General features: G+C 38.3%; 1 protein-coding gene across 3 annotated transcripts in view; it reads right to left on the bottom strand.

The window, feature by feature from the left end:
- LOC145451741 (uncharacterized) overlaps window positions 1-4,600 on the bottom strand; it is a 30,357-nt gene extending 25,757 nt beyond the window's left edge. For all 3 annotated transcript variants that reach the window (XM_080329979.1, XM_080329980.1, XM_080329981.1), the window contains exon 1: window positions 4,250-4,600. In XM_080329979.1, coding sequence (XP_080186105.1) covers window positions 4,250-4,333 — 84 coding nt within the window. In that variant the 5' untranslated portion in view covers window positions 4,334-4,600. The remainder of the gene's footprint in view (window positions 1-4,249) is intronic.
- Between the last annotated feature and the right edge of the window lie 15,286 nt (window positions 4,601-19,886).

Below are 19,886 nucleotides of genomic sequence, written 5' to 3'. Positions count from 1 at the left end.
GTCTATGAATATTGAGGATGAATATATTTTTATAAGCCAACAGCTCTGAAATCAATTCAAGACCAACACCAAATGCCAAATGATTTGATCACGACGACACAAATATGTATAATAATTATTGATTCATACAAAAACATACTCTGTAAATATTAGGTGTCAATCAAATTGCACCATATCAAGCTGGCTACTCATAGCTGCTGTTAAAAATGGGCAAAGAGGATTACTCTCAAAATATCAATACAGATATTGAGGAAATCTGGTAATATTGCGTCCCTCATATTCATGACGAAAATGGGATTCAGGAGTCGGGAATAATGGTCAAGGGTTCGATATTTTCTACTGCATTTCGGACTGTTTCCCAGTGAGCCATACAACAATTTCGATGAAGTCTAAAGTCAAAATTGAAGACGTCATGATAATATGAAATCAAAGTCCACCAAACGATTTTAGTCATGTGACCTATACTTTCAGTTTTAGAAACTGGTCTGATGTTATATCATTTGCTAATAACTGATCATACAAATTATTGCATTGCTAGTGAGTGAGAGACATTGGTGATAGAATCAGTATTTCACAAGGACATGGAGTGTAGCGTTGGGACCCCGGGAAATCCCGATCCCGGGATCCCGGGATTTGAAGCAATCCGGATCCCGGATTGGTTCCGATGAAATCCCGGGATTTGTGAACAGCATCTACCAAGGCTTATGTAACGCCGTAATAAAGCAGTGTCACAAACTCGGCTGATTGTCCAGAACAGTGGCCTCAAACACGCGGCCCGCCAGAACTGTTTTTGCGGCACACGTCGGCGTTTTGACTTTTCAAGCATTCGACAATATTAAACTCGAAAATTTCAGATTTCGAATTTGAGAACTTGAAATTTCATTCTGAAACCACTCCAAAAACCTGAATCGCTATCACACATCAAACGTCCACTAGCTGCTAAATTATAATGCGACAGCTTTTACGATGACACGATGCATTTGTCGTCTCCGCATGGTTTCTAACTGTCTATATAACTCCTCATGTCGCCAAATTATGCCAAGCACAACAATATTTTTAAAAAATATGACTTTTTCGTGGCAACCGTGAATATTACAATAGTGTATTACATTTTCACAATGTGTATGGAATGCCAATCTGCAACGTCCGTCCGACAAAAAAGGCGTACTGGGAAATACATATTATACCCCTATTTGATGCTGCTGCCCGCCGCGTCATCAAAAACTACGAAATTAGCCCGCGAGCAAATTGGAGTTTGGGACCCCTGATCTAAACGATGATACTCTTGATGCTCTTATGTTTTGCGTCAATTCAATATCACAAGGACTAAATGTAATTTGTGTAACTTGTATGTGTATTTTACTACTTTTCTAATCCCGGGGAATCCCGGGATTGAGGGGCGAAAATCCCGGGAAATCCCGATCCCGGCATTTCAAATTTGATCCCGAAATCCCAACCCTAATGGAGTGGTTTCAATCCTCAAAACCTACTCTGGCACTGTTAATAGTGATTACTCTGGAGCTAGCTTGCTGCAAGGATACTACACAACAAAACACTAGAATCACGATACACGCCAACAAATGACACAAGTTTCTAGCTGTTCCACAACTAATAGGCCTTTCTTTCGATGTGAAACTAACCTGAACTTAATCTACTCGAAATACCAGTAGTTAGTTGAACTATCATCTAACTAGATTAGTAGTTTGTAAAAGTGTGGGAGTAACTGAGCATTGATCTCATTGGTGATCTCATCTATAGTCAATAAATAGTTCGGGTAAAGCTGAGGTGTTGACATTCTGTTTTCATTTGAGTCGACAGGTTGGTAGATCATCGGAGAATTGCACCAAAACTGTACATTGCACTCTGGCAAATAGTTAGCACTATTGGGTTCGATAAATTCAAGCATTCAGTTGTATAATTGAATTGCAAAGTCATACATCCAAAAGTAGCTTACCCATAGCCCATTTCAATGGGCAGTGGGGCATACTTCACACCCAGACTAGATAATATAGCCTGTGCAATTGTGTGTTATAGTCATGTCATAGATATCCTTGCGTTTACTATTCCATTCGACTATAAATCGTTAATTCTGATCTGCCGCTATTTTGTGAAATAAATCATGCGTGATGAGAGCTTTTCTGCATAGAATAATTAAATAATTAAACACAAAATTCTGTGTGACGTTGCCACTAATTCCACTCTGGCTGACTGATCTGAGGAGTCTGGGATGCGTTCTGGGTAACTCAGGATGTAGGCTACCCGGTATATGCAAAGTGTAGATGCGAAAAATTTGCACTTAACGAGATTCAGACAATAAGTTTGAAGTAGCATAAAGTTAGCAGTAGGCCTATATGAATACAAACACAACGTTCCCAGCAATCCTTCATTTGTATAGGGCAGTGCTTTTCAACCTTTCTGGGCTCCATTCGCACTTTTTTTGTAAAATAAATTTCATTCGCACAAACTAATCGAAAATTGTTATGCATGAAGAGATGAAGATAGGCCTACTTAACAACATTTTGTTCAGATGTGCAACAAATTGACTACTATGTAGCTTAAGCTATTAGGTGTCTCATTAAAAAGGCAAATTTTTTCGATCGTTTTGCTTTCAATTATTGCAAGTGAAAAATGTTTGCTGGCAGAAATCGTTTTTGAGAGCTGACACAAAGGTCCCGCGAGGCTCCAGTTTGTCGAAAGAATGGAAAACCCCTACGGTATGTTTGTGTTGCCTTACGTCTTTGGAACATAAGGTGCAAAACGATCAAGGCACATTAGAGCTCGCTTACCTTATAGTACGTTGCTCCACCTTCTGTCTCGCGAGTTTATGAGAGGAGCAAATAACACACGATAATGTGTGTTTTACTTATTAGCTCAATCTAACTTGAGAATTCATAACAGTTTAATAACGGTAAAGTTGCTTTTAGACTACCACCAGAATTTGAGTTTTTGTGGCATCTACCGACCCGTGCCTCACTCATGCAAAGTAATTCATTTTTAATATTGCAGTTGTCTGCTACGTTTTACGAGCATGTGTTACATACAGAACGCGTACACCACAATTCTACCCGCGACAGCTCTACAAAACATGTATGACGCACGTGATTTCGAATTAGAGCGAATTAAATTACTCTGCCTATCGCAGTTGTACTACTTTCTACTAAGTTTGCTAGAACGGGACTATTCCGTGCCGACAACGGAGCATATCCAATCCATTTCGAAAGGTTTGGCAATCCAACATCGGTCATCTCTTGACTGAGGTTTTTTCGCAGCTTATGTTTTTGGCACCGCCTTTTACCAGCGGTTTGTTCGCCAAAACATTACGTCTTCATGTGTCCTGACGCAGCAGGGGTTAGCCTCGAAATGAATGAATCTCATATGTCTGAGCTCGCTCGTTGCTCACCCCTACATTAGTTCATCCCAAAGATCTTCGACCATGTTTTCCAGAAAAAACAGTCGGACAAATCTTATCATGAATTCCCATGATAAAGCTCTATTTTCCGCGTGTCTCGCTTGTTGGCTACAGTACCCAACACAGTGACCTTGGATGTAAAAACTATCGCAGTATATTTTGCAATAAATATTACATACATATTAACAGATAGCATCGTGTCGACCAAAAATTATACCCTTTGCGGTCCATACTTTAATAACCTTTGAAGCGGGAAAATTTTACGTTTCAGTAACTTGAAAATGTGAGTCTGTAATGATGGTATTTACTATATCCTCGTTCCTCGCGCTCATCGAACAGTTTTTACGAATATATGATGATTGTTTAGCGAAAGAGAGTAGAAAGTCTGTTTGGAGTCATATTCCAGCCTGTCGCAGGCTCGAACGGGCTGATATACTGTATGTCTGGCACTATAGAGATTGTACATATCTCTATACTGCCACCAAACCCGCTTCCAAACCAGGCGTTTGGTTACGTAATAATTATAGTGCGGGAATATTAATTCACTACGGCTTGTGAGAGCTACGATTAGTGGTGCGTCGTATAAAGTTTTACAATTCCGTCGCAACTACGAATGTTGCACTAACCTTAAATTTACCATATGGTTTATTTGAATTATTTCACGTCAGAAAAGTTAACAATCAACCACGATTTTCATTCGCACTTGATCCGGATTTTCGTTCGCACCATTCGCACCACCTTCGTCATTCGCACTGCAATTTTTTTCATTCGCACAAGTGCGAACCGTCACACAGGTTTAAAAGCACTGGTATAGGGCAATCAAAATTCATAATTGCTCACCATTGGAAGCGAAGAATTCTTGTCAATGTTCACAATTGTGGAGCTCCATCCGATAGCTTTCATATTCTCCTTCACTTCGAACATCTTACTGTTCAAGTTCCCAGGCTAAATGCAGTTGCGCGGTCTATATTACTCGGCATGTGCCAGCGATGATTGGATAGGTGGTATCGAAGCTGCAATGCTCAGCTCACCAGATGATGCTATCATTGCGCTATATTCATAATTTTAGTCAGCCGAAAGCTTCTGCAAGATTTAGGGATCTTCCTCAATGAAATTGGCATGCCACGGACCACTGTAGCCGCTACGGAACGCACCCGAATACGAAAACAGTTGCCACACCAGAATGACCCGAAACCGTGGAGTCCGGAAATGAAGAAAAACACGAAACTGCAAGGGCTGTGCTGCAGTTTCCATCTAGCGGATAAATGTTGCAGGGTAACAATCTATTATGCGAAAGGCAGAAATATATATATTTATATATATTTCAATATTTGTATACATGGTAGCTCAATTGCTCATGCTCATATTATAGGACTTTGAGTTATTACGTATATATATAGTATTGAGAGAGTTGCAAAGGACTTCAAATCCAAATACAATGTACCCAGCGTATAAAACGCCAAACGATTCGGAGACCGCAAACATGAGTTACTAAATCAATCAATCAATTTCATCGTTTCAAAACACCACAAAACTGCGAGACAATGAAAAGATAGGAGGGTTTAACGCAGAGCGAACGTTTGTAGTTGTATAATTGTATATCTGACTCCAAGAAGGTTGCGTTTACAATTCGCTGCGTGTTTCTTCTTTCGTTCGACGGACCGGCTTACCACGCCGTATGGCCTTGTTGGCTGACGTACCACGAAGCCTGTCTATTGCACACGTATTCGATGGATCACACTGACGAATATATTTTGTTCCGTCTCCACGACTTGTAACTTTTATTGCCAATCACGTATGGTTCAAAATGCGATATATCTCTCCACCCAATCAGCGAAATACTTATGAATGTCTATCGACTTCCGAATCATCGAAATAACCATGAATGTATATCGACTTCCGAATCAGCTAATAATCATGAATGTATATGTACGCTGTATTACATCCGTACATATATCATAACCACAACAGATTACATGCACCAAACATCGTACGATTTATACTTTGTTATCTACGTTCACACGACAAAATATACGACTCACGAAGGCCTCATCGGGTTTACCAACTCCTTATTGGATATCATTAAAATGGCGTTATACCAATATATTTCGTTAAAGAGGGTGTCGAAACAACTTGGAGTAGTCTTTAAGATGAGACACCCACCTTGGCCTAGGCCAGAGGTCTCAAAGACGCGGCCCTCGGGCCGCATGCGGCCCGCCAGAGCATTTTGTGCGGCCCGCGAAGACATTTTAGATTTTTCTTAATATGACAATATATAAGTATCACATATCTTTTCAGGTTGTAAAGTGACAATCCCCTCTTAAATTGCTCCGAAAGCCCTAAATTATTCATCAATCTTTACTTTCATATCAACTGCAAACGCTACCATGCAGTGGAAGATTCACTATTTCGCCACATTTCCAATTCATGTTGACAAAACATGACTCTTAGGCGATTCGTGACTGAAATTTGTGAGTTGGACTTGGACTACTCAGACTCGGGCTAACTCAATGGCAAAATGAAAATGACTCGAGTGGACTTGGAGTGACTCGGAATGCCGTGAATTTGTTTGAACCATGGATGCAACAAACTAATCGCGTATCAGGAGAATAGTAATAGATCAGAAGGTCGCAGTTTGGTATTTCGCTAACTATAAGCAAGTAGTTATGGCAACCATTGGCAATCTGTTGTTACATCTTTGGTCGCTAAACCATGTTCTTAAAGGTGCCGAGTACCGTAGTGGTACGCTCCAACGATGTAATAGCAATGCTGGGACGTTCGGCGTTCCGACATTTCAATCACTATAGGACACATTCATTAATATATTTATATTATATTTATATTTTTTTCTGCTCCTATATTTGAAGATATTAAGGCTATGAGATTAATATCCTACTTATCAGAAGTATACCCGAAACCGGGATTGACATTACATGCTCAACTTAACCCTTACGAGGTGGGCGTATCATATATGATATGGCATGTCTCCGACACCGATTTCTCCATGTTGAGACGCCCTAGACATCGGGTACTACGTTTTTTGAAAAGCTGAGACTTTTCCGATGAATTTGGTACCTTACTCAAAAATTTTGGTTTGTAAAAATAAACAAAAAATTAAAAATAAAATAAAATATGGTTATCACCTAAAACTTCCGGATATTTTCCGAGTGGGAAATATTGTCGGAAAATCTGTCAGGACATCAGATGTCGACATGTACGGTTTTCTGTGTAAATTTACACCGTTTCAAACATCAAAACGTTTTCTGAGGGGGATTTGTTAATTTTGGTCACGCTTCAGTGATTTTCAAGATGTAGGTCAAGTTCAAGTGCAAATTCAGTCGGCATATGAGTCATAAACAAGTTTACTATGCCTGCAAATGGTTGGATATGACAAAAGAAAGCATATCGCGTTGTTTTATGCCATAAACCGGACTGTAGGGGCCGATTAAGTCTTGATCATGAACTTGACCTTGATGACCACTCACTGACCACGCCCATTTGTAAATTTTATATGTATTTTCCATTTTTCGATATCTGACGAACCGCGCGGTTTACAACCATGGTTGACGGCTTGTTTGAAACACTGAGCTATATAAACACTAGAGTGCGCTACTCGCGATATTTGCGTGATCAATTGGCCGCCATCTTTGGGTTAAGTTGATAGTTGCACTGTAAGCTGGTGGTGAAGGCAGAAGTGGTTGGGTGATGTGACTGTTTTGATTACTCTTTGGCCTGGAGGTATCGATTTCGATGGTTCGGACAATATAAGGTTATATATGTGTCACAGTATGTATTCATTTGAAAATATCTTCCTGATATAGATTGCTTACCTCGTTGTATCCAGGTAAATAAACGTATGCTTCTGCTTAAAAATTCCTGGCTTTGAGTGCTGTTTTCACAATTACTGGGTTAAGGCAATTGTCATGGCATTGATAATTCGATTTGGATATGATATCGTTAATCCTAAGGGAGCTTGGTGATGTTGTCTTCTTTATCCCTTCAGTTTCAGGTAGGCCTACTGTGTATGGCAATTTGATTTGGATATGACGCCATTCGTCCTGAGGGAGCTTGCTGATGTTGTCTTTTTACTCATAGCTTCAGTTTCATGTACTGCGTTCTCGAATTGTTGATACAACCGCACACTGTCATTAACTATTCTTACAAATCTTGAAAACCAACAAACAGGCACATTTAGTGTAGACAAATAACCAATCTATCAAATGATTGCAATGGATAATGCCAGTTTTGTTGTTATGTTCCAGGTACTGTATCTATAGGTAGTAAAAGCACCTACGCCTATGACCACCAGCTTCAAGTTATTAACGGAGACTGCCTCAGAATTACCCTGGCCTCGATTCGAAATCTTCTCACAACAATGGCGCTGATGTCAATGCTAATGCTGCCAGCTACGTGGTGACTATAAATACCACTGACGGAGAAAAATTCAGCATCATATGACATGGAAAGGCACAGCTACAATCAAAGTTATACCATCTAATTTTTATTCTTACTTATTCATTGTGTCAAAGTAGTCGGAATAAATCCTAGAAAGTGAAAGTGAGAATATGTGAGTTATGTGTAGCAATATGGGTTAGTGATTTCTGCAGAGGTGATCAAATGAGAGAAATAATATATTTATGTCATTGAATGAGAGATACAAGATGAATGCACGAGTCCTTATTTCTATCTGGGTACAATTGCCTAGCGGTCACTGAAATTGACGCTATGTCGGTTACAGCAATCTGCGCTCTAAGAGTTAATTAACGTTACTGATTTGATCAGATAGCAAGGTAACTCAACGACAACCTAGCTTTAGATATACCAATTCTGGGATCACAAGCGCTGTACTGTGTCTACCAAAATGCTGAACTTCGTTTTCAGAAACACCAGCTTCAGTTATGAGAAACGAAGGTTTTGAATGATTTTTCTATTAAAATAACAACATGAAAAAATAAAAACAGAAATAAATTAAATAATCGTTATTGACTTTACGTCGCCCTGGACGTAATTGAGGGTGATCTGAAAGTAAAATAAGGGATAAGTTAGGGCTTAATATCTGCGGACAAGGCATATTATACGTACCGATTCAGACTGCAGCTCAAGTGTAATTGATTTTTTCTTCTTCCGAAGATAGGGCACGGTCACCGTGACCCCCGTCTTAAAGCGGCGGCGACGTCGACGTGAGTAGTGAGGGTTGATCAAATTGGTACGCACCAATCAGAGAACGCCACGTCATCCTAATTGCCACGCCTATATGACGCCCATTGTCACGCCTACAGGATGCCCATTGCCACGTCACCTGCCACTGCCACATCGTATGTATTTATGAGCAAATGTCATTGTTTTGTGAATTTCAATACCGGTTTTCCATGTATATTTAGCAATATGTATTGAATAACTTGAAATGTATCATCACTAATTAATTAATATAAAATGCGATTTTAAGCGCTGCGACTTGAAAATATTAATATAATAACTTACTTTTTTGGATATAAATAACATTCAAATTTCGAAAACTATGATGTCAATAGAATACTATATTTGCCAGATATTCACAGATAACACTCATCAACGTTGAACTAGGCGCGGGGTTCTATGATGATATATCAAAATTCTACACATCATCACTAATTAATTAATTCATATAAAATGCGATTTTGAGCGCAGACAGATCGCGGTTTCGATTGCCGAGGTCTCCGCATTTCATGACCTAATATGAACGCACACTACAACTGAATTCATTCCAATACCTGCAAATTTACTTTGCATGTCAAGTATAAGGATCATTTAATCAGCGCTAAAACGCCAACGGACTAGCCGTAGGCGCACAATTCTCGGCGTTACAATTAAACAAACTTTTCGCGGCAGGTACGCGATTCCTAACGGTTTCTACAGTTTCCACATTTCACGACTTATTTTCTTTGGACGCATACAAGCGATTCCCAAGGTCGAGGCTATGGAAACAAATCAAGCATGAGTACGTAAATCTTGAGCTTAGATCTCCGAGATTCTTGTATGCAACTAACATTATAGACAACCATTCGACAATATTCAACCAGCAATAATGCTTTCGATATAGTGCATCATGTACAGCGACACGCTGATCAATTCAAATTCAACAATGGGATCCCCCGCACAATTATGAATCGAGTCATTACAACCCTGCCATTGAAACCTTTCAAATTCTACTTCGAGTCAAATTTGTTTCCGCATGTCTTAGAAATAGCAACTTGTACAATTTTCAAGCTTACTTGGAAATAGTTATTTCTACCCTAATTTAATAGATTTCTCAGATATCGTAGCAACGGAACTGGGTTGAGCGAGCGGTTAAGGCGCTGGACTTGAGTTTCAATGAACAACTGCTCTAAGTTACTCATGTTTTCAACATAACCTAAACGCAAAGTGCACGAATTTCCATATTGATCAAATACCACAAACTTAGAATGCTAACTTTCTTCGTAAATTGCCACTTCTACCAGTTGTATCGAGTTATCGAATGATTTTTTCCTTACATCAAAACAACTAAAATGTGTAACTACATTAAAAAACGTATCTAAATGAGCTCCAGGGCATTGTGATTATGCAGCATACCAAATTTCATCACACATTTCATAATGGAACAACTTTAAAACTAACGCAGTTCTATAGCAACTTTTGCCTAAATCTGTTTTCGGTAGCGTGTACAATGTACATATACATAGTCAGCTTTAATAACAGAATTATCATACTAATATGTGACTCCTCACCTTGAAACTCGGTACGTAGTTTAGGACATTGTGATTATGCAGCATACCAAATTTCCTTGCGCATTTCATAATGGAACAACTTTAAAACTAACGCGGCTCCACATCAACTTTTTGCGTGCATCTGTTTTGCGGGAGCGTATAGCACGTACCTATGCATAGTCAACTAACGGAATTACCATGCTTAACATTGAATCCCAACTCTAAACTTGATACGTAGATGTAGGACATTATGGCAATGCACCATGCTAAATTTCGTCACACATCTAATGATGGAACACCTTTAAAACTAACGCAGTCGAATACCGACTTTTACGCATATCTGTTTTGCGTGAACATAGCATATACCTATACATAGTCAATTTTAATAGCAGAATTACCGTGTTAAACATTGAATTCCCACCTTGAAAGTTGGTACGCGGTTATAGGATATTATAAAAATGCGATGGAACACCTTTAAAACTAACGCAGTCGAATACCGACTTTTACGCATATCTGTTTTGCATGAACATAGCATATACCTATACATAGTCAATTTTAATAGTAGAATTACCCTGTTAAACATTGAATTCCCACCTTGAAAGTTGGTCGGTGGTTATAGGACATTATAACAATGCACCATACCAAATCCCATCACACATTTCATGTTGGAACTTTAAAACTAACGCGGCTCTACAACGACTCTTTGCGTACATCTGTTTTGTGGGAGCGTATATAGCACGTACCCATACATAACCAACTTTAATAACGGAATTACCATCCTTAACATTGAATCCAAACTCTAAACTTGATACGTAGTTGTAGGAGATTATGGCAATGCACCATGCTAAATTTCAACACACATCTAATGATGGAACACCTTTGAAACTATCGCAGTCGAATACCGACTTTTACGCATATCTGTTTTCGTGAACATAACATATACCCATACATATAGTTAATTTTAATAACAGAATTAGCATGCTAAACATTAAATTATCACCTTGAACCTTGGTACGCAGTTGTAGGACATAATAACATTGCACCATACCAAATTTCGTCGATTCTTCTTGCTTCCTATAACATCCCACTCGAAGCCTTCGTTATTAGGCTATGATCTCAGGCTGAGCTATGTCTTGAAGCCTACGGGACTCTGCAAATTGTTTCGATTTATTCTAACCGTTTTAATTCGAGGACGCTCATACATAACCAACTTTAATAACGGAATTACCATCCTTAACATTGAATCCAAACTCTAAACTTGATACGTAGTTGTAGGAGATTATGGCAATGCACCATGCTAAATTTCAACACACATCTAATGATGGAACACCTTTGAAACTATCGCAGTCGAATACCGACTTTTACGCATATCTGTTTTCGTGAACATAACATATACCCATACATAGTTAATTTTAATAACAGAATTAGCATGCTAAACATTAAATTATCACCTTGAACCTTGGTACGCAGTTGTAGGACATAATAACATTGCACCATACCAAATTTCGTCGATTCTTCTTGCTTCCTATAACATCCCACTCGAAGCCTTCGTTATTAGGCTATGATCTCAGGCTGAGCTATGTCTTGAAGCCTACGGGACTCTGCAAATTGTTTCGATTTATTCTAACCGTTTTAATTCGAGGACGCTCATTTCACTCAATGTATCGATGCGTACGGTATACTCTACATACAAAATTTTCTGAATAATTCTCACTATGTTAATCTACCATAAGAAAGACAATTTGACTCCTAAAGCCCGAAGTACTTGTTCGCTTGAGCTAAGCCGCAGCGCTTGGAGTGGAATTTTATAGTTCTTGTAAAAAGTTGTTTGTACACAATATATGTTTAAGGTAAGTCTACGCATTAATGATTTCGTCCGAGTTTGCATTTTAGTAGTATATACTAATTCACGATAGCGCGATTGTAACTTGTGCAAGTACAGGAAAATCATAGTTCTTGAACCGTACTCAATGATTAATAGAGCATTTTTGCTATTTTTCATTGCCATAAGTCATTCTGGAGCGCGTTCCGAATAGTATTGTAGAATTTTCTAAAGTCGTAACAGCTTACTAGCATATACGCGAATCCCAAGGTGAAAATAATCGACCGAACTATAGCCGTAGGCGTGCGATTCGCAGGGCTTTATTTATACAAACTCTATCGATGCCTGTACGCGAACCCCAGCGTGAAAACGATTAGGTCTAATTAACACGTTCTGAAGCCAAAAATTTAGTCAACATCATTGAGATAGCCATGATTTGAAGATGGTGATCGAGTGTGACAATAGCACTCACCAAGGTTAGACAAACATAACCTTAAACTACTCTCTACTTCACAAAATATAAAGTTATAAAAGTAAGCAGATTTCCATGAAAACCCGTGAAATAGAAGTAAAAGTAGCCTAGAAACATAACTACTTAATGAAAAATCGTGATTCTTGAAGTGACCACATTTCATACGATTCAGTCCTTTTCATGTCACTAGAATAAGGTGATTACACGATTCAAGTCTACCTGAGAATCCGAACTACCCTGTGAAGTTGATATATCAAGTTGTGAACCGTGAAAGGGTTGTAATCTCGGTGAAATAGTGTGCGACACATTTTTCCACAATTCGAATGCATGTCGGTTCGTACTAAGACCATGTTACGGTCAAATATGTGTGTTTTTCTGTCTCCAAGTCAGCTACCTCCACATTGAATGTACAGAGTCGGTGCATGTATGAGACTTCAGAACATGAATTTGTAATCCATGATGCTTGTAATGCCGGCCATGATGTTATCCATGATGTATGTAATGTCACACACCTCGTTTACGCGAATACTTGGTATTTATGAACAATCGTGAAGTATACTGGATGTGTAATGTCTTGTTATTTTCATGGAAACACGGGGGTGTAACATGTTTGAATATTGTTCATTGGTTTGTCGATTCAGAGTTGATATCCGGATCCGGTTAATACTTTCTCGGGTTTCCGATTTCAAACTGAACGGTGGGATATGTATTGACCAATAAAGAGTGACACAATATAGTAAACATGTGTGAGAAAACTCACAAGTAACCCGACATGTCAAATTTTGTTACGCATTTCATGATTGAACAACTTTAAAACTAACGCAGTTCCATACCGACTTTAGCTGGAGCGTAGCACGTACCTATGCATACTCAACTTTAATAACGGAATTACCGAGCTAAACATTGAATGCGCAACTTGAAGATTGGTTCACAGGTGTAGGACAGTATGATAATGGAACATATCAAATTTCATCACACATTTCATGATGGAACACCTTTAAAACTAACGCAGTTCTATACCAACTTCGCGGGAATCTGTTTGCGGGAGCGTAGCACGTACCTATGCGTGATCAACTTTAGTGATGGAATTACAGATGTAATTAAGTTTCAACACTTTTACAACGATTCGTCTTGCTTCCTATAACATCCCACTCGATGCCCTCGTTATTAGGCTGTAATCTCAGCCTGAGCTATGTCTTGAAGCCTACGGGACTCTGCAAATTGTTTCGATTTATTCTCTCCGTTTCAATTTAAGATAAGGAAGGCCATTTCACTCAAAATATCGATGCCTACGGTACTCTAGAAAATTTTCTGATTAATTCTTCCTATGCTTATTTATCATAAGAAAGATGATTTGCAGAGGTGGTCAGTAACGAAGTACTTCTACTTTTTCGAAGTACTCAAGTAGTTTTCCTCTACTTCTGGTACTTACTCAAGTAGATCTGATTTTCGCTACTTCTACTTCTACTTCTTAATATTTTGTTATCTACTTACTTACTTTTCGCTATTTTCAGTTTGTCAAGTAGAAGTAGTTCAATCTTCCAATCAGGAAGATAGCCTGAGGAATTTCGGAGCTGTTTTCACGGAGTATATTAACATTTAATTTTCATAAAAGTTTAATAAAGCACAGAATTTTCGTCGCGCTTCGCGCGCAGTGGATACGGTGTGACCAGTATGATTTCACGAAAGTATCGGTGAATATAATTTAGGCGGAGGGTTGGCGTGGTTCCGTTCACACCACATTGTCGCCCTTCACCCATGAAATAATTCATCACAGTATATGGCTCATCATAACGTTTGAAACTGATGTTTCGCAATCTAGCATTTTCTTGTCATATCGTAATCTAGCACATATATGTCCATGGCATGTCCTGGAAGAGTGTTTTAGCATACCACCCTTGAAACTTTCTGGACTAAAAACATGAAATACATATTCTGCTTTTAGAAGTAGTATTTATATTTCACTTTCAATTCTCAGTATCATATACTTTGAGTTATAATTAATATCAGTTCTTTTGTCCGAATAACATACATGTTGAAGTATAAAAGCAAGTGCAGTAATGCCTTTAATTTCTGGAAATAAAGCTACACAATGTGGCATTTTTACGGTCCACCATATTTTTTATTAACGTTTACAAATCGCGCAAAGTGTTTACACCGTATCCTATACAACTTTTCCATATTGCTCTTCGACTAAACTACGGGCCTTATAGGGGGATGGCGCCATACCATGCAATTTTCCAAAACGCGTTGTTCGAGAAAACAGAGGATTAGTATCGCATTTCCTTATCAATACTATCATTTTCACCCCATGATGTGGACGAATGCTTATGCTATCGAAAATTGGATACCTGCTGGTATGCATCAATATGAATCAAGCTCGTCACCTATCACATAGCTCAATTTGCACCTATTTATAGTCCATCCAATCAGGATCGTTTTCAAAACTACTTACTTACTTGAGTACTTTTAAAGTTAGTCAATTCTACTTCTACTTCAAGTAGTTTTAGGTTGCTCATGAAAGAAGTACTTCTACTTGTACTTGAGTAGATTTTTTCGTTGCTACTTCTACTTCTACTTGAGTAGCTTTCTTGACTACTTTGACCACCTCTGATGATTTGACACCTAAAGTACGAAATACTTGTTCGCTTGAGCTAAGCCGCAGCGCTCGGAGTGGAATTTTACGGGGTATGCGGACTCATTTCGTAGGGCTCTATGCCATAGGAGCATACTTTACGCTCCAATTCGATTCCCACACATTCCATATAATTACTAACAGAACCATTGAGTACCAGCCTTGACATTTTCCGTAGTACTAGATGGCATGTATACAATTTCATGACATCCGACAGTACGACGGAGACTATCAAAATATCGAAAGAAGACGTCTATTCTTTTCTGAAATAATCAAGGTTTTATCAGGACTTCCCTTCATATAAACTCCAGCAGAATCACTAATAACCACTCAAGTTTACTTAATTTACTCTAATTTGATACTCGTGTACCAAATCCCTATTTTCCGCAAGTAGGATAGAGGCTATCGCTCGATACTCAACGATTCGTAATTTTGCTGGAATTTTAGTACAATTAGGGATTGAAAAGTGACTGATACAAGTGGTTATGTTTGTAGGATATTTACACTTCTACTAAGCGGTTTTTCAGGAGAAACTACCTACTTTTAGGACTTTATATTTTAAAGTAGTTTAAGGTTACGGTTGTATCACCTTGACAAATGCTATGATCAAAAACTGCTTTTGCTAAACTCTTACACATTCACTAAACTTCTACACTGAATCTTGAGCTCCAGGGCATTGTGATTATGCAGCATACCAAATTGCATCACACATTTACACTTCATGATGGAATAACTGTAAAACTAACCCAGTTCTATAGCAACTTTTGCCTACATCTGTTTTCGGTAGCGTGTACATGTACATTGTACATATACATAGTCAGCTTTAATAACAGAATTACCATGCTAATATGTGACTCCTCACCTTGAAACTTGGTACGTAGTTGTAGGACATTGTTATTATGCAGCATACGAAATTTTCTTACGCATTTCCTAATGGAACAACTTTAAAACTAACGCGGCTCTATATCGACATTTTGCGTACATCTGTTTGTGGGGGCGTATAGTACGTACCCATACATAGCCAACTTTAATAACGGAATTACCATGCTTAACATTGAATCCCAACTCTAAACTTGATACGTAGTTGTAGGACATTATGGCAATGCACCATGCTAGATTTCATCCCACATCTAATGATGGAACACCTTTGAAACTATCGCAGTCGAATACCGACTTTTACGCATATCTGTTTTTCGTGAACACAGCATATACCAATACATAGTCAATTTTAATAACAGAATTAGTATGCTAAACATTAAATTCTCACCTTGAACGTTGGTACGCAGTTGTAGGACATAATAAGAATGCACCATACCAAATTTCGTCAGACATTTCATGATGTAACACCTTTAAAACCAACGCAGTTCTATACAGACTTTTGGCTAAGTCTGTTTTTCCGTAGCGTAGCACGTACCTATGCATAGTCAACTTTAATAACGGAATTACCATGTTAATAATCGACTCCCAACCTTGAAACTCGCTACACCGTTGTAAGACATTATGACAATGCACCATGTCAAATTTTGTTACGCATTTCATGATTGAACAACTTTAAAACTAATCCAGTTCCATGCCGACTTTTGCGGGGGGCGTAGCACGTACCTATGCATACCCAACTTTAATAACGGAATTACCGAGCTTAACATTGAATGCGCAACTTGAAGATTGGTTCACAGGTGTAGGACATTATGACAATGGAACATACCACTGCGCTAACTTTCAGAATTGTTAAGTATAGTACTCGCACTTTGTGAGAATACCCAAGTAGCTTTTTGCCTACATGCACCAAATACTCTCAAGTCCTTATGATATTGGAGTACATCAACTTCATGATAGCTAGAGTATTGAACAGAAATAGACCCAGAGTACTAACGTTTTACTTACTCGGAAATGACTACTTCTACCTTATTTTAAACGATATCTCGTTCGAAGTGAAATTTATGTGGTTTTTGGATAATATCCAAGATGTAGGCTCACTTTGAAGGGTACTTCCTAAAACTCAAATATTGCGCAAAAGTACAATTAGGGATCTAAAAGTAACTAATATAGATGGTTATTTTCGTAGATTACTTACCCTCTACTCAAGAGGTTTTTCAGGTGGAACTACCTACTTTTAGGACTGTGTATGTCAAAGTAGTTTGAGCTTACGTTTATATCACCTTGACAAGTGACATTATCACACATGAAAATGATATTATCGCGTAATACCAGAAGTTAACACACGTCAATGTGTTTCGGAATTCAATAGAAATTGGTTACTAAGAGAAGTATATTCTTGTGTACACAATAGCGGAGAGAATATTTAAAATGTAGTAAGCAGGCCGATGGGTATTCATTGAGTTGTATAAGCATAAAAAACATTCCCGCGCGCTCCTAAACCCTGCCTAACCCTACCACCTAATCCTAAAACGCGCACGGGAATGTTTTTTATTCTTATACAACTCAATGAATACCCATCGGCCTGCTTACTACATTTTAAATATTCTCTCCGCTATTGTGTACACAAGAATATACTTCTCTTAGTAACCAATTTCTATTGAATTCCGAACCACATTGACGTGTGTTAACTTCTGGTATTACGCGATAATATCATTTTCATGTGTGATAATGTCACTTGTCAAAGTGATATAAACGTAAGCTCAAACTACTTTGACATACACAGTCCTAAAAGTAGGTAGTTCCACCTGAAAAACCTCTTGAGTAGAGGGTAAGTAATCTACGAAAATAACCATCTATATTAGTTACTTTTAGATCCCTAATTGTACTTTTGCGCAATATTTGAGTTTTAGGAAGTACCCTTCAAAGTGAGCCTACATCTTGGATATTATCCAAAAACCACATAAATTTCACTTCGAACGAGGTATCGTTTAAAATAAGGTAGAAGTAGTCATTTCCGAGTAAGTAAAACGTTAGTACTCTGGGTCTATTTCTGTTCAATACTCTAGCTATCATGAAGTTGATGTACTCCAATATCATAAGGACTTGAGAGTATTTGGTGCATGTAGGCAAAAAGCTACTTGGGTATTCTCACAAAGTGCGAGTACTATACTTAACAATTCTGAAAGTTAGCGCAGTGGTATGTTCCATTGTCATAATGTCCTACACCTGTGAACCAATCTTCAAGTTGCGCATTCAATGTTAAGCTCGGTAATTCCGTTATTAAAGTTGGGTATGCATAGGTACGTGCTACGCCCCCCGCAAAAGTCGGCATGGAACTGGATTAGTTTTAAAGTTGTTCAATCATGAAATGCGTAACAAAATTTGACATGGTGCATTGTCATAATGTCTTACAACGGTGTAGCGAGTTTCAAGGTTGGGAGTCGATTATTAACATGGTAATTCCGTTATTAAAGTTGACTATGCATAGGTACGTGCTACGCTACGGAAAAACAGACTTAGCCAAAAGTCTGTATAGAACTGCGTTGGTTTTAAAGGTGTTACATCATGAAATGTCTGACGAAATTTGGTATGGTGCATTCTTATTATGTCCTACAACTGCGTACCAACGTTCAAGGTGAGAATTTAATGTTTAGCATACTAATTCTGTTATTAAAATTGACTATGTATTGGTATATGCTGTGTTCACGAAAAACAGATATGCGTAAAAGTCGGTATTCGACTGCGATAGTTTCAAAGGTGTTCCATCATTAGATGTGGGATGAAATCTAGCATGGTGCATTGCCATAATGTCCTACAACTACGTATCAAGTTTAGAGTTGGGATTCAATGTTAAGCATGGTAATTCCGTTATTAAAGTTGGCTATGTATGGGTACGTACTATACGCCCCCACAAACAGATGTACGCAAAATGTCGATATAGAGCCGCGTTAGTTTTAAAGTTGTTCCATTAGGAAATGCGTAAGAAAATTTCGTATGCTGCATAATAACAATGTCCTACAACTACGTACCAAGTTTCAAGGTGAGGAGTCACATATTAGCATGGTAATTCTGTTATTAAAGCTGACTATGTATATGTACAATGTACATGTACACGCTACCGAAAACAGATGTAGGCAAAAGTTGCTATAGAACTGGGTTAGTTTTACAGTTATTCCATCATGAAGTGTAAATGTGTGATGCAATTTGGTATGCTGCATAATCACAATGCCCTGGAGCTCAAGATTCAGTGTAGAAGTTTAGTGAATGTGTAAGAGTTTAGCAAAAGCAGTTTTTGATCATAGCATTTGTCAAGGTGATACAACCGTAACCTTAAACTACTTTAAAATATAAAGTCCTAAAAGTAGGTAGTTTCTCCTGAAAAACCGCTTAGTAGAAGTGTAAATATCCTACAAACATAACCACTTGTATCAGTCACTTTTCAATCCCTAATTGTACTAAAATTCCAGCAAAATTACGAATCGTTGAGTATCGAGCGATAGCCTCTATCCTACTTGCGGAAAATAGGGATTTGGTACACGAGTATCAAATTAGAGTAAATTGAGTAAACTTGAGTGGTTATTAGTGATTCTGCTGGAGTTTATATGAAGGGAAGTCCTGATAAAACCTTGATTATTTCAGAAAAGAATAGACGTCTTCATTCGATATTTTGATAGTCTCCGTCGTACTGTCGGATGTCATGAAATTGTATACATGCCATCTAGTACTACGGAAAATGTCAAGGCTGGTACTCAATGGTTCTGTTAGTAATTATATGGAATGTGTGGGAATCGAATTGGAGCGTAAAGTATGCTCCTATGGCATAGAGCCCTACGAAATGAGTCCACATACCCCGTAAAATTCCACTCCGAGCGCTGCGGCTTAGCTCAAGCGATCAAGTATTTCGTACTTTAGGTGTCAAATCATCTTTCTTATGATAAATAAGC

Source organism: Botryllus schlosseri, chromosome 12 (assembly GCF_051294905.1).
Source record: "Botryllus schlosseri isolate E-star chromosome 12, Bs_hap1, whole genome shotgun sequence".
In the NCBI taxonomy this organism is placed as follows: domain Eukaryota; kingdom Metazoa; phylum Chordata; class Ascidiacea; order Stolidobranchia; family Styelidae; genus Botryllus; species Botryllus schlosseri.
This window is presented reverse-complemented; position numbering and strand designations above follow the sequence as displayed.